This window comes from Argentina anserina, chromosome 7 (assembly GCF_933775445.1).
Source record: "Argentina anserina chromosome 7, drPotAnse1.1, whole genome shotgun sequence".
Taxonomy (NCBI): domain Eukaryota; kingdom Viridiplantae; phylum Streptophyta; class Magnoliopsida; order Rosales; family Rosaceae; genus Argentina; species Argentina anserina.
The window spans coordinates 13,545,018-13,559,840 of NC_065878.1; the positions used below are offsets into that span (position 1 = coordinate 13,545,018).

At 36.5% G+C, this 14,823-nt stretch overlaps 1 protein-coding gene across 1 annotated transcript; it reads left to right on the top strand.

Annotated features, from left to right (window-relative positions):
- Positions 1-10,750: 10,750 nt before the first annotated feature.
- LOC126802214 (protein CELLULOSE SYNTHASE INTERACTIVE 1) lies at positions 10,751-14,135 on the top strand. Its single transcript, XM_050529805.1, has 3 exons — positions 10,751-11,045; positions 11,215-11,317; positions 12,228-14,135. The coding sequence occupies exon 3, from the start codon at positions 12,274-12,276 to the stop codon at positions 13,954-13,956; it is 1,683 nt and encodes a 560-aa protein (XP_050385762.1). The 5' UTR covers positions 10,751-11,045; positions 11,215-11,317; positions 12,228-12,273; the 3' UTR covers positions 13,957-14,135.
- Positions 14,136-14,823: the final 688 nt, after the last annotated feature.

The following is a 14,823-nucleotide window of genomic DNA, read 5'->3' on the forward strand; positions in this document are numbered from 1 at the left end:
GAGTTAACACCAATTAGAATGTTCGAAAAAAAAACCCAAAATAAGAAGAATTTGTGGAATGAAGCTAATATAAAAGAGAATTTATAGGTCTCTCTTTTCTTATTCTTGTTGCATGTAAGAAAATGCTCTATAAATTTAGAAATAATAATGAGTAAAAGAAAAACGGCTATTGTTAAGGGATCATGAAAATCTATAATCAAGATAGTTAATGAGAACATAATTTATTAACTAACTAATTAATAATGTATATAAGCTTTCAATAATGAAATATTGTAATTTAGAAATAAAAAATTCAATAATTTGGTGTCTAATGAAATTTCTTAAAAAAGCTTATAAAAATTGGGTTTACAGCCGAACCAAAGTAGGGCTAATTCATCAAATATATCTAAAGCCAGGTTGACAGGTTGCGCTCGAACGCTGTGCTCTAGTTGAGACACTTGAGCTTCCTCAAAAGCTGAAGCTCTTGATACAGCTGATCCCGCAGGGAAGCTGATTGATGGCTATAGTGATCTTCTGAATTGATTCATCCGTGCGGGGAAGAATCAATTTAATAAGACCAATGATACGCGATCGATCCACTTTGACTTTCTTGACTTCCCAACGAAAAATTTGAGGAGATGACGTTTCAGATTTTATACATTCTATCCGACCCCTATATGTTGCAGCAATGATTCAGGTTTCACAAATAAGTTAAAAAATTCAATAACTTGTTACACAAGAATGTAATACGTATCAAAATAGGGAAAAACATCATCTTTATTCATTAATAAATGAGGTTTTTATATATGCATTATATTGAGTATCTCGTACATTCAGGGATTATATATCAATCCTTGTCTAGACTAATTTATACTAATTTTTTTTAAGACAAGATACACCAGAAGATTACGGAGAGTAATTCTCCTACAACACTCCCCCTTGTATCGCGATCCTAATGTGTCATGAAGCATAACCATTGCCTCGGTAAAAACTTTGCCAAGTAAAACAAAAACCTCTTAGGTAAAATAAAAAACTTGGTTGAAGGGAAAAAGAGCACAATACACTAACTACAGTTCAAGATAACATGTGGTATAGACTCCCCAAAAACTTTGCAAAAAACCTCCCCCTGATCGGTAACTCAATCTCGGAGTTTAGATAAATAGCGTATACGAACGCTCGTCACATTCTTCAAAATTAGCAATGAGTCAATGATTTAAATAGCAAATCTTGCTAAACATTATTAAGTTAAACATGTACTCTTATCCGTACATGGATAAAAACAAAAGAGAATTATATAACAACTTCAAACAAGAGTTTGCAATGAAAATCAGATTCACGCGTGGTATGACCTTCACGCACTTAAACAGTCATAACTTCTTTGATAATAGGTATGGATGAACCGTAAAAAGTTTTGGAAAGTAAACACCTGTGGCACTCCCAGCCGCTCTTAAAACTTGGTAACAGGGAATCATATCCCTATATACCACCCAAGAAGCGAAAGAATCGGGTTGAAAAGGAAATGAATGTTGAAAGTCCCCGATGAAAGACAAAATTCAGAATAATTTAAATTGCATGAAAGCAGCAATGTTAGTTAAAAACATACTTGGTTTTTATTTGGCAAACCAGCGTATAAGTGTTGCTCTTGCTTGATTTCCACGATCATGTTTGATTCCATATTTCCATGAATATTCGGTGAAGTGACTCTCACCATTGAAATTTATATCGTCACACGATTAATTTCATGGAAAACAAAATCATATGTTTAAATATATTCACCATATAGATTTATTTTACTGATTTATCATTAAAATGTTAGAAAACAGTAAATAGAATTTACAACCGGTAACTATTGAAAATTACCATTTACTTTTACCAGAATGGGTAATAACTCTTCAACCTGCGTCGAGTTCGACCCAAAGATCCTAGCGGATCCGGGTAGCGCTGTGCTAGCATCGTAGCTTGGCGACGTCGAGACTAGCTTGTGCGGTCGGAGGCTTAAGGTTAGAGGAGGGTCATTGTTTTCGGGAGCAAAGGCGTCACCGACCGAAAGAGAAAGATGTCGGAATCGATGCGGCCCAAGCATGGGCGGTGTGCCCTGATAAGGTTCCGGCATGGCGCCGGTGTACGAGAGCAGGAGGAGCTGGTTTGGAGCAAGGACTGTGCCGTGTTTTGGTGGCGGCAACAAGTTGTCGGGTCCACAATTGACAAGGCTTCGTGCGTGCGGCAGCGATGATGAGGAGAAGGCGACGTCGTTGCAGAATCAAAGTCGCGGGTGCTCACCGGCACCGGTCGACCTTGGCAGGTTAGAGGAGGACAGGGGTGCCCAACGATTTCTGTGGTTTTTTTTTCGTGTTATTCTGATTGTTTTTTTTTTCGCAAAAGAATTTCTTACGATTTTCCATCTTCTTCTATCAAATTTTTCATGACATAAGGAATTCTTTTCTAGAAATTAGGGTTATAGACCTAGAAACTCAGGGTTAGAACTACGTGCTGATAACGTGTTACATAAGAATATAATACACACCAAAATAAGGAGAAACATCATCTCTATTCATTGATAAGGGAGGTCTTTATATAGGTATTACATTGAGTATTTGTTAGAGCTTGTTCGTTGCCAACATGACTCATATTTGTTAGAGCTTGTTCGTTGCCAAACAAATATGAGCCAATAAGAATTCATTGCTTCATTGGTAAGGATCCATCTCAGCATGGCCTTTGGTTTTCTTCTTTAATTTTTGATTTAAGTGTTGATTGAGTTCGCCTACTTTTTCTAATAAAAAAAATTCACATTTCAAAGTGAAAATAATAATAATAATAATAATAATAATAATAATAATAATAAGATGATCAATATCCTTTTTTTAATCGAATGTCCAACTGAATTATATTTCAGCAAGCAGAACCAAGATAACACATTCGAAGGCTGACAATAAGAGTTATCTCTTCTGACTAAACAAACTAGTTATCCCTAAAAAACTTGTCGAAACTAGAAGTCTTAGATAAAACTAGCTAAACAAAGCCAAGATTCATCTACTTTTTATGGCCATGAAGCACAAAAACTAACAGAATACAAATGATGTAAAAGACATGATAAATGTTTCACAACCACATCATCGTAAGACTGCGACCTGATTCAAATTATGTCTGGTCAGTAGAGGGAGCGCCCTCCTACTTTGCTATAACATCTTTTGGAGCGTACTCCTCCTCCATCACCGTCTAAACCTCTTTAGTCCCATATTCAGATCGCTTCTCACTAGATGGTGGGGAAGACACCACCTTAGTTTTCTTCTTCTTTGCTGCTCGCTTCCTGTTATAAACCTTGGTCTCAAATTTCTCATACTCTAAAACCAACTCTATGGCAGCCTTAGGTCGATCTGTACTTTCTTTCGGACAACCTGGTTTACGTTTGGCTTTAGGAGAGACCCAAAGCTTCCCATTCTTATGCTGCACCACAATCGACATATTGTCCTCAACAACAACAACACTAGATTGCATATATTGATTCCATGGATGGGGTAACTCAGTAGTAGCAAGGTGCTTAAGATGGTTCACCAACAGGGGCATTGGAACCACTAAGTTAAAAGAAGTATGCTCCACGGCCTCCAAAGACACATGTGAGTTCTGAAACAAAATAGGATGGATCCTCAGATCCTCCGAGTTCACACTATGTGGCTCCTTTGCCGTATCCATATCCAACACTGAGCTGGATACCATGTTCCCCTGACCTGAGAAATCACTGGGCCTTTTTCAGTTTGGAGCACCGTGAGTTGGTTAGATATCATGGCGGCCACAGACTTCCCAACTTCCCTCATCAGCTCCAGCAACTGGTCACTCTCCTTTTGGCTTAGAATGCTTGAACGAAGACAAACCCGAAGCAATAGACAAGCCATCCATATCTAGCAATGGACCCTGCATCAGATCAGCTCGTTCCACGTGAAAATACTCATCAAAACCACTAGCTTCATATTGGAATAGACCACATGCCTTACAAAAGCCTTTAATCTTTTTTAAAAAAAACCAATGATAGCTCCAGCTTTAATGAATCAAATGCTTCAAACAACATCCAGGTCTGAATGCGATCTCTAACATCAAAACAGAGTTTGATATGTTGCACCGCTTCCTTGCGGTTCAAGGTAGGGAAATCAAGATGTTCGATGCAACCCAGTGAGTTTCCAATACACTGCAATACCTCTTGTATCGCAATTCCACCGGCAGCCCATGAATTGCCACCCACTTGTCCATCTCAAACAAGGGAACCTCCTCCACCAGAGTAATTCCTCCATACTTATTCAAAATGAGCCTAGAGTTTCAATAAAACCATGGAATACCCACAAACACTCGGTCACGATCTGTGATCCTATCAGATCGAAAAATATATCGTTCACCTGCATCATGGACTGTAAGGCCATGCCGAATGCGCCATATTGCCAGAATTGTACCTTTGAACCCTGGGAATTGAGATTTAGAGTCAAGAAGTCGACCCACAAGGAAGGAGTGATGAGATGCAGCTGCAGCTCGTCCAAAATATGTAACATCTTAAATCCGTATTTGATTTATTAGGACAAAAAAATTACTGCCTAACTATTTTTACTGTTTTACTTTTACCTTTTTTGAAAAAAAAAACTAACAGAAGAGTACGAGCTACACTAGAGAAAGGTAAGCTTGAGGGAGAAACCAGCTTGGTATGTAGGAGGTGGCTTAAGAGAGTAAAGTGGATGTAGGAAGTGGATTTGAGAAGCAATGGGATTGGAGGAAGGAAGTCTGTCTCAATCCTTTGCTTATTAGCTAAGTAGAGTCGGTGTTTTCTGGTATATTAAGAGAGTGAGTGAGGCAGAGGGAGATGGGAAAATCAGCAGGGCTTTGTTAACTCCCAAGCTTAGTACATGTTCTTCATCTTAAGGTAGTTCTTGAAGTTTGAAATCAAACTTTTGATTCATATGGTTAGATTAAGTGGAATCTATTTTGTTTTTGTTTTAGATTCTTGTTAATGCTTAAATCTATTGTTTAGGTTGAGAAATTGATTAAAGTTGGTCAGTTTTGATTTGGGTTCTTGAGGTTGAAGCTCAAAAACATTGTTCGTGAGTTTTGGGAGTTCAAATCAATTTTTGGGTGTTTTTGACTCTTAATTCGTGAAGTTAAACATATTTGTTAGTTTTAGGATTGAATTAACTCTATTCAAATACTATATTCTAAGCATTGGAGCTTCAATTCTTACCTCAAAACATGATTTAAAGCGAGTTGAAGCAAATCTAAAAATTCTGGAAATTTTCCAGAAAATTGATTTTTGTGCCTACTTTGAATTGAAATATCTTTCAGCTTATATTTTTGTTTTGAAATATGAAAGTATTTCTGAAAACTTTATTGTTTAAGCTTTCTATACATTCAAGAATCACAGGATTTGGATAAGATTTTCTATGTCAAAAGCTTTGCCGAAATCAGCCGATTTTTCAACAAAACTAGAAAATCTGGGTTTTTTGTGTATATTTGCAAAACTTTGAAAGATCAGAAGTTTTTGCTCAGAGCTTTGTTTTCAGATTGTAAACTATGTACTTAAGGCTTGTAATGCCATCTTTCAATTAAATCTTAGTTCAATAGGTTTTATTAATCTCAGGTTAGTTAAAACTCAAGTTAAAGTTAGTGGGTTTATCACTGTGTCGGAAGAACATGAATTTTGCTTTTAAAAATGGGTTCTTGTTTCAGCTGCAACTAGTAGTGTTCCATAGTATATTGTCTTTATATTATAATTCATGTTTATGTATTTTGGTATGATTACTAAGTAGTTTTCTTAGTTTACAATTGATATTTGCCATATAGTTCAAAATGATAATTTATACTAATTTTAGTTTCATTATTGTTGTGTATGTACTTACTCCTTCGATAAGGTTTCAGAGACGTTATTGGTGATCCTTAAGTTAAGGAGCAAAGTCGGTTTTCAAGTTTGCACTAGGAATTCGAAGTATGGTTTGATAAGGATGTTTATATGTGCAATTGCGTGATATGTTTGACATTGTTTGATTTCAATGTTGAATGATAAATGTTGATTGTTTAAAGCATTATTGTGATATAAAGGTACATCTGTTGGGAAATTAAGCATATATATTTTTTTGTTTTAAACCGATATTATAAATTATTTTGGAGAACATAAGTTCTTGATTTTTAAATTTGTGATGCATGCGTATTGACATTTCTCATTGTGGGAAAGAGTGAGGTGGAAGTAGAAAGAAGTATATATGAGTGTTGTGGTATGAAATTTGTTATTTAAAACCTTTGTGTAGTTGAGTTTACTCATGAGGTATCAAAGATTCATGGTCAGCCCACATGTGCACAGATTTGGGGAAAGTAATCCCCTTCGACGGCGGACACTGATAAAATGATCTCAATAGGGTTTCGGGTTTGGAGACTAGGAGTTTTACAAGATAACTAACAAATGAGAAAATTTATAAATTTGAGAGGAATGCATGGTTGAGAGTAGGGGTGGACTCGGTTCCATCGGTTCGGTTTAAGAGCACTAACCGAAAACCGAAACCGAGACCTCGGTTTTGTATTTCTTAAAACCGAAACCGGAAAAAATATCTATTAACCACGGTTTCGGTTAACCTACAATTCGGTTCGGTTCGGTTTCGGTTATATAACCTACCATTTGTAATAATTTTTCACTTTTACTTAAAACAAAAGTTAAAATCAAAGTAAAGTAGTAAGCTATAAGTTCAGTACTTCAAATTAGTAAATAAGTAAACTAGATTGCGATAAGTTAGAAACAACAAATAAAATCAACAAAGTTACGATAAAGTATTAACCAAAACGTAATATTTCATGAGTTAAAAACTATAAGCAATTAAGTTAGACATTTTGAGGTCGTAATCATATAAAATCATGTATATCGTAGGTAACTTTTAATCAATAAAAACATAATGTACACCTATTACTATATTAAATATTAATAATTAAATACATATATGTCGATTCGGTTCGGTTCGGTTTGATCGGTTTTTTACACGGACGAAACCGCAAACCGAAACCGAACTATTCAGTTTGATGTTAAACCGGAACCGATAGATCGGTTTTGTTCGGTTTCGGTTTCTCGGTGTCGGTTCGGTACGGTTTTAGTCGGTTTTCGGTTTTTCGGTGTCTAAAAGTCCACCCCTAGTTGAGAGTGAACATATTCATGCATTATTTTACTTGTGATGTGATTTTGTTGATTGTGTTTGAAAGTAAAATCCTTGTTAGAATTTTAGTTAGTCTATTGAATTTAACTCACCCTCCTTATCAAACCCATTGCAGGGCATGATACCAGAAGTGTAGAATGAATCATAGGAAAACCTTAGATTGTATATTAAGGCTTTCAAGTTTTAAATTTTCTTTGTTATATAAGGTTTGAATAATAATTAGCGTTTTGAAAAGAAACGTTATTCAAGTGTGTATTGTAAATATTTTAAGTGTCTATCCCAAAATTCTTGTAATATACAAGAAAGGTACGAAGGTTATGTTTTTACGTCATGTTATGATATCTATCTCATTTTAATTATGAATATTAAATTATCTATAATTAGAGTCCGATTCACGCCTTAACTCGAATTTATACCTTTAATCGAGTTGGGGAGTGACAGAATATGCGATGCTTATCCTCTTCCAACCGATCATTCTCTATAAATCTTTCTTCTTAATGGTGCATTTCATATAACATAAATAATTATAGTAGCAATACTTTCATAATGAAGAAAAACATTTTCTTATCTTTAGCTAATCTTTGATATAACTTGTTCCATATTATGAATGTAATTATTCTCATCCTTTAATTTTGTTCTAATCAAAGAACTAGCATCTCTAATAGGTTCTCCATATTTTCTCCAAAATAAATAAACAAACTTCAAAATCTCTAAAAACGTTTAAGCCGCGTTTGGTATCATTTCGCAATATTGTTTTTTGTTTTACAAATACATAAACTTGAGTAGAGCGCGTTCAGTGGATTTATTTCTTAAAACAAGCAAAATGAATTCGGAGATTGAACTCAAAAACTCAGAATAAAATTGAGAAACAACTTTTGGTCGTTTTTCTTGTTTCCTCAAAACATGCGCCTCTCTTTTGACATTTTCCCCTCTCTCTCTCTCTCTCTCTCTCTCTCTCTCTCTTACAAATTTTCATTGTGACTTTTCCCTTCTTCTCATCTGCTGGGGCTTGATTATAGCTTGTTCATGGCTCTCGTCTCTTTCGATCAAAGCTTGCATAATCGCAAAGTAGAAAAGAATTAAGAATTGTGAAAATCCCTTCAATTCATATGGGGTGAAAGTTTTGGGTACAATATGCTTCGATCAATTGAATCCCTCTTTTGGGTATATGAATCGACAAGTAAGGCTGAGAGATATGATTGTATTATCATATCTTGAATAGAGATTTAAGAATTTTGTGATTTCATATATATATATATATATATATATATATAAACATAGTGCTTAATCTCGTATATATACAATTTCTCTTTCTTTCTGCATAGTAATGGATCAACGATTCAGAATTAGAAACAAAGTAATAATCTCCCATGAAAATTGAAGAATAGTAACAAATGATCTGTTTTTCTTCAAAAAAGAAGAAGAGAGTTTTGAGAAGAAAAAAGAAGAGAGTTATAACACTCGTACCAAACAAATACTATGATCTCAAATACTTGTAGTTTTATTCTCTGTTTTTGTTTTGCAATCCAATTTTACAAAAATGTTTTCATAAAAGTTACCAAACACACCCTTATGCTCCAACTTCAACAACTTTTTTATTTTATAAATTTTTATATTTATTACAATAATAGAATATTATACTTTCTTATATTTTATAACCATAAAGTATTATACAGTTTTATATTGTTGGCTTGGAATAAATTATTCAATTTTTTTAAATCGTTGGTCAAAATATATCAAATCTCAGCAAATAGTATAAGAGATAATCCACTCGAATGTCGATAAATACATAAATACATAAACCCCATAAGACTCTCAAACCTAATCTGAACAATCAGACCCAAAAATATAAAGTACACATACCTTCTAAAACCATAAAGTAACATAGTCATACAATGCTAGAAAAATTAGAAGCAGAAATTAAAAAGAACAACTAAAATCCCTAACATTGTACCTAGAGCATTCAAGTCATTTTAACTAGTGTAGACATAAGCTCCCCTCTCTCCAGAAAATCGGGGATTCCATCCTTCAACCAAAGCAGGGGATGCTAGTTAGGTCCACACCAAGCCACAGTCCAAAAGACTAAAACCCTAACAAGTTGGGTCCGAGCCCAAGACGTTCAAGGAACCTAAGCATTGGGTAACCTGCATAAAGTTCCAAATGGAGGCCAAATGACCCAATATGAATTTGCCATGGGCACCCTACCCATCTCAACAACAGCTTCGCCAGCTGCCTTCGACACCAAACACATAACCACCACCATTGAAGCCACTCCCACTAACACCAATCACAAACGAGTTATTAACCACCATAAGAAGAGATATCCCTAGCTAATAGATTACTTCAATCTCTGATTCCAACTCAGATCTAAGGCTTACCATCGAAGAAGAAGGAGAACCATGATAAGGGCCAAGGAAACCGGCCACTCCCAACGCTTCCAGAATCTCCCTACGCCTCGAACAAGCCCATCAAGGTCTCGTTGCTCCACAACAGCAGAGACCCAAACACTCGAAATCAGAGAGGGTCGCTTGGATGAAAGTTGAATTTGCATGAATTGCAGATCTCATCGTCACCAAGGATAAAGAAAACAAATGAGAGACGGCTCGAGCCATGCTCCGATTTGGCGATACCATTGAAGGTGCTTAAACTTTGTTCCATTAGAGATGGAGTAAGGATTGTCGTGGAGGAATGACGACAGATTCACAAACCCTAGGAGATAGCTCATTGTTGCATTATAATTATTCAGATTTTTGATTGGTTGTAATCTAAGTTTGAATTGTTGGAGAAAGTGCAACCTTTAATATTTCCTTATGCAAAATTTTTTTTCAAATCTTGTAAATATAGAGAATCATCTATTATTTTGCATCTCTTTTTCTATTTTTGAGAATGTAATAAAAAATTGTTAGAAAAAAATTATATAATTTTCCAAAATCTCTTTTTTTTCTAAAATATTGAATCTATTAGAGACGCTCTAAATAATATCATTTGAATGATTCATACTCTTCCTTTTGTCCTTGAAATCATTCTCTTTTACTCTTTAGATAGATGTTCCCACTTCCCACCACATTATACCCAAAGTATAATCATCCACATTCATTAGACTCATCAAAGGTTGAATCTGTAAATACTCATTATATCATTTCGCAAAGCAACTGTCACTCTCCAACGTGTGACAATCTTGAAATGTCACCTCAAACGTATCACCACCTCGGTAAGTAGATAATTCGAATAATAATTATTGAAGCATATTCAAAATTTTACCCACTCAGTAACGGTCGGATTCCCTGCCACACTCCCAATCACAGCCGTCGGATCCCCAAACCTGCTCGCCCTTTAACACCTGCTGCCAAGAACCACAAGCACGTTTTGTCTCTCTCCACCAATGCAAAGAACAAACCTTTTCTATTTTTTACTTAAAAAACATAATCTGAGAGTCAGAGATTTTGTCACATTCATTCCCTTCTATTTCAGAGAGAGAAGAAATTAGAAGAAATTTGAATTTGGTTTTTTGAATTGTTGTTGTTGTTGTTTTTTTTTTTTGGGTGGGGTGTACTAGTGTCTGTAAAAGCTTTTGAAGTGTGTTGGACTTTCAAACTGACCTTCTTCTTCTCCTTGTTTTACTTTTCACTGTCTGTGTTTAATGGGTTCACACCATCTTCACTAGGAAACAGAATTTGTTTCAGGGTAGTTCAGATACAGAGGAACTGTTTGAAAGTGAGTGATAGAGAAAATGAGATCCAGCTGATCTTTGATTGCTGATTTTGGCAGCATTGGCGAGGTGGGTTTGGAAGGAAGAGGGTTTTAGTATTTAAGTGAAATTGAGGGGTTCGGAGCTCAAGCTATAGTGGGTCTTTTCTCTGAAGCGAAAGAAGACACGTTTCTGTTTTCTGAGTCTTAAAGGTTGGTTCTTGACTTGTTTCTTTAACTCCTTCAATACAGAATGTGAGAAAGTTTTGATCTTTTTCCTTTTTCTTTTCTATCTGTTATATGCTAGCTCGGGATTTACCCAATTAACCTATTTGTTCTGGTTCTGGGTTTTCATGGGTTTTCTTTGTGCTTGGAGGAACAGGAGGACTGAGTTCGAGATCAAAAGAACTCTAGAAGGCATTGTATGATTGTAGCTGTCAATGGTGGAACCGTTTGAAATTTAAGCAAAGTCATATCAATTGAAGGTACAAATTTTATTGTGCATAATTCTGTGTTTGAAGTTTCATGAATATGTTTTGTGGTGTTTGGTCCATCTTGCTGAATTTGAATACACTACTTGTACAACTTGGGTGGGATAGAGACTTGTATCTTCTCTTCAAAGTTAAGTCTTTTCCTGTCTCTTAACCACCTAGCTTCATTTAAGGGAAAGAAATAGAAACAAAGACGAAGACTTCCAATTCCCCTATCTGTTTCCATTTACATCTTGATCTAAGATGATATTTAGACAAATCCACGGGTCAAATTTGATCCCAAGTCCACTATGGTAACATTTGAATGATTGAAGTTTATTGCTTTAAGTAAAAATAAACAATTTTCACTTAGTATAAGGCCAATTTGGTTTAATATGATGTTGATTTCACAGAAGAAACATGCACCGACGGCCTGTTGATTGGACGGCACTGCTTAGCCTTATAAAAGCAAACTATTTTTACTTCTTAGCTTTTTGTGTTTGCTTTGGTACCGTGCGGGTGTGGGATCAACAATTTGGTATTATAAAGTTTGAATAATTACAAAAGTTCGTTTTTTGAAATTAAATTTCAGCTTTGGCATTTAATGATGATCACTTGCCAACAGTAATATGGACTCATGAAGACATGAACATCTTTTAGGTATTTTCCATATGGTTGGTCGGATATTGTTTTCAGGAAAAGAACTTGTTGTGATCATGCAAGATTCTCGAAGCTCTTGATGTTGGCCTATTTGTTTTATTGCATCTGAACCTATTTAATTGTAGCTTTAAGTAATAATTTTAAATTTTTATGATTGCACCTGCTCCACTGCCTTTTCAATCTTATATGCATCTATGATCTATCTTTTCTTTGCATTTCCTCATCTGCTATATTCTTAGAAAGCTTGGTTTTCTTCGAATTTCAGGTGGTGTAGCTCTGGTATCCAATTGATCGATCCACAGATTCAAATCATGGTGGAAGAGAGTGGCAGCCAGGTTTCGACCGATACCCAGTCAGCTGAAGAATGGTTATCACAAGCAAAGGAGCTTGTTCCATTGGCACTAACTAAGGCAAGAGAGGTTAAGGGGTTTCCAGCTAGATGGAAGATAATCATTTCAAAGTTGGAGCAGATTCCATCACGGTTGTCAGACTTGTCTAGCCATCCCTGCTTCTCCAAGAATGCCCTCTGTAAGGAGCAAATGCAATCAGTATCTAAGACACTGAAAGAAGCTGTTGAATTGGCAGAATTTTGTGTGGGGGAGAAGTATGGAGGAAAACTCCGTATGCAGAGTGATCTTGATTCTTTGTCTGGTAAGTTGGATTTGAATTTGCGAGATTGTGGCCTTTTGATCAAGACCGGGGTGCTTGGTGAGGCCACTTTGCCTTTTTCTATGGCTAGTTCTTCAACTGAAACTGAGGCAGCTCTACATGGGAATATAAGGGAATTGCTTGCTCGGCTTCAGATTGGGCACTTGGAAGCAAAGCACAAAGCTCTTGACAGTCTTGTTGAGCTCATGAAAGAGGATGAAAAGAATGTGTTGTCGGTTTTGGGGCGCAGCAATATTGCAGCTCTTGTCCAACTGCTTACTGCAACATCTCCTCATATCCGGGAGAAGACTGTAACAGTTATTTGCTCGCTTGCAGAATCAGGAACCTGTGAGAATTGGCTTGTCTCTGAAGGTGTCTTGCCGCCTCTTATAAGGCTAGTTGAATCAGGAAGTGCTATTGGAAAAGAAAAGGCCACAATTTCACTTCAGAGATTGTCAATGTCAGCTGAAGCAGCTAGAGCAATCGTTGGGCACGGTGGGGTTAGACCGCTGATTGAGATTTGTCAGACTGGTGATTCAGTTTCTCAGGCTGCTTCTGCTAGCACTTTGAAGAACATTTCAGCTGTTCCCGAGGTTCGACAAACTCTAGCTGAGGAAGGAATTGTAAAGGTGATGATCAATCTTCTCGATTGTGGAATGTTATTGGGGTCCAAAGAATACGCAGCCGAGTGTTTGCAGAATCTCACTGCAAGCAATGACAATCTAAGACGGTCTGTAATATCAGAAGGTGGAATTCGGAGTCTACTGGCTTATCTAGCTGGTCCATTGCCACAAGAGTCTGCAGTTGCAGCATTAAGGAACCTGGTTGGCTCAGTTTCTATGGAAGTTCTGGTTTCCCTTGGTCTACTCCCTTGTTTGGTTCACGTGCTTAAATCTGGTTCATTAGGTGCACAACAAGCAGCGGCATCAGCTATATGTCGAGTTTGCAGCTCAACTGAGATGAAGAAATTGATTGGTGAGGCAGGTTACATTCCTCTTTTTATCAAAATGCTCGAGGCTAAATCAAACGGTGCCAGAGAGGTTGCTGCACAGGCGATTTCGAGTTTGATGAGCCTTCCACACAACTGTAGAGAAGTGAAACGGGACAACAAAAGTGTACCAAATTTGGTCCAATTGCTTGACCCTAGTCCACAAAATACTGCCAAAAAATATGCAGTCTGTGCCCTTGGCTTAATTTGTTCAAGTAAAAAGTGTAAGAAGCTGATGATATCTTATGGAGCAATAGGGTACCTCAAGAAGCTTACTGAGATGGACATACCAGGAGCCAAGAAGCTACTTGAGAGGTTGGAAAGAGGAAAATTGAGAAGTTTCTTCACAAGAAAATAGTGGAACAAATTCGAGGTGTACTGTTGTAAGCTTAAATTATGTGTATCTACTATGTAGTTGTTTCATTGTCTATATGAAGCATAGTAGGTAATGGTATGAACTGGCATGCTGAAGCCTGGGAGTCAATGTTGTCTATGTTTTATTCCTATGTCATTTATAGAAAATCATCATTGTAAGTCCATTATCTCCTTCCTTGTCAATTGGTGTGCATCTTTCATTCCTTTTTTTTTTCTCAAACTATTGGATCACTGATCTTTCATTCCATTTTTGCAACAGGGGCTACTAATTTAATATGTTTCTGGTACAATTTATTTAGGCAGTTGTACTTTTGGAGTAGGATGCATTAAGCTTGTTGGTGCAAAATTGCAACACTGATCACAAACACACCCATCTATAGAAATTGGTTACTTCAGGTGCAGCCTTACTATGTCGATTGACAGAGCATTCTTCTATATATCTAGCAGGGCAGTGGAGCTAGCAAGGTTTTACAAGTTCCTTCTTTTGTCGCACGATATTTATGTGTCCTCTCACCTGCTAGCCGGAACTCCTGAAAGTGTTCATTTCATACCATTACATGCTGTCAACTTCTGTTAGAGTTGTTCTTACTGATTTTATCTCCACTCATCAGTTGGAATTGATGCTAAAAAAAAAAAAACAACCACTCCACTTCAATTCAGTTCATTACTAGTCCATCTTGGTCGCTCACTGACTGCTTCATGTGCTAAAGCTGCTCCAACTGCTATAAATTTGACTTTCATGAGAGTACTTCCCAAATTTATAATGTGCTCAACTCTCTTGAATACAAGTGACCTTCTAACTATTCGGAGTTAACAATTGAGACATTGTTCATTTATCGAAGATTGGTGA

What these genes read in the sequence shown, in the direction of transcription:
- LOC126802214 (XM_050529805.1), top strand. Translation starts at nt 12,274, where the DNA reads ATGGTGGAAGAGAGTGGCAGCCAGGTTTCGACCGATACCCAGTCAGCT.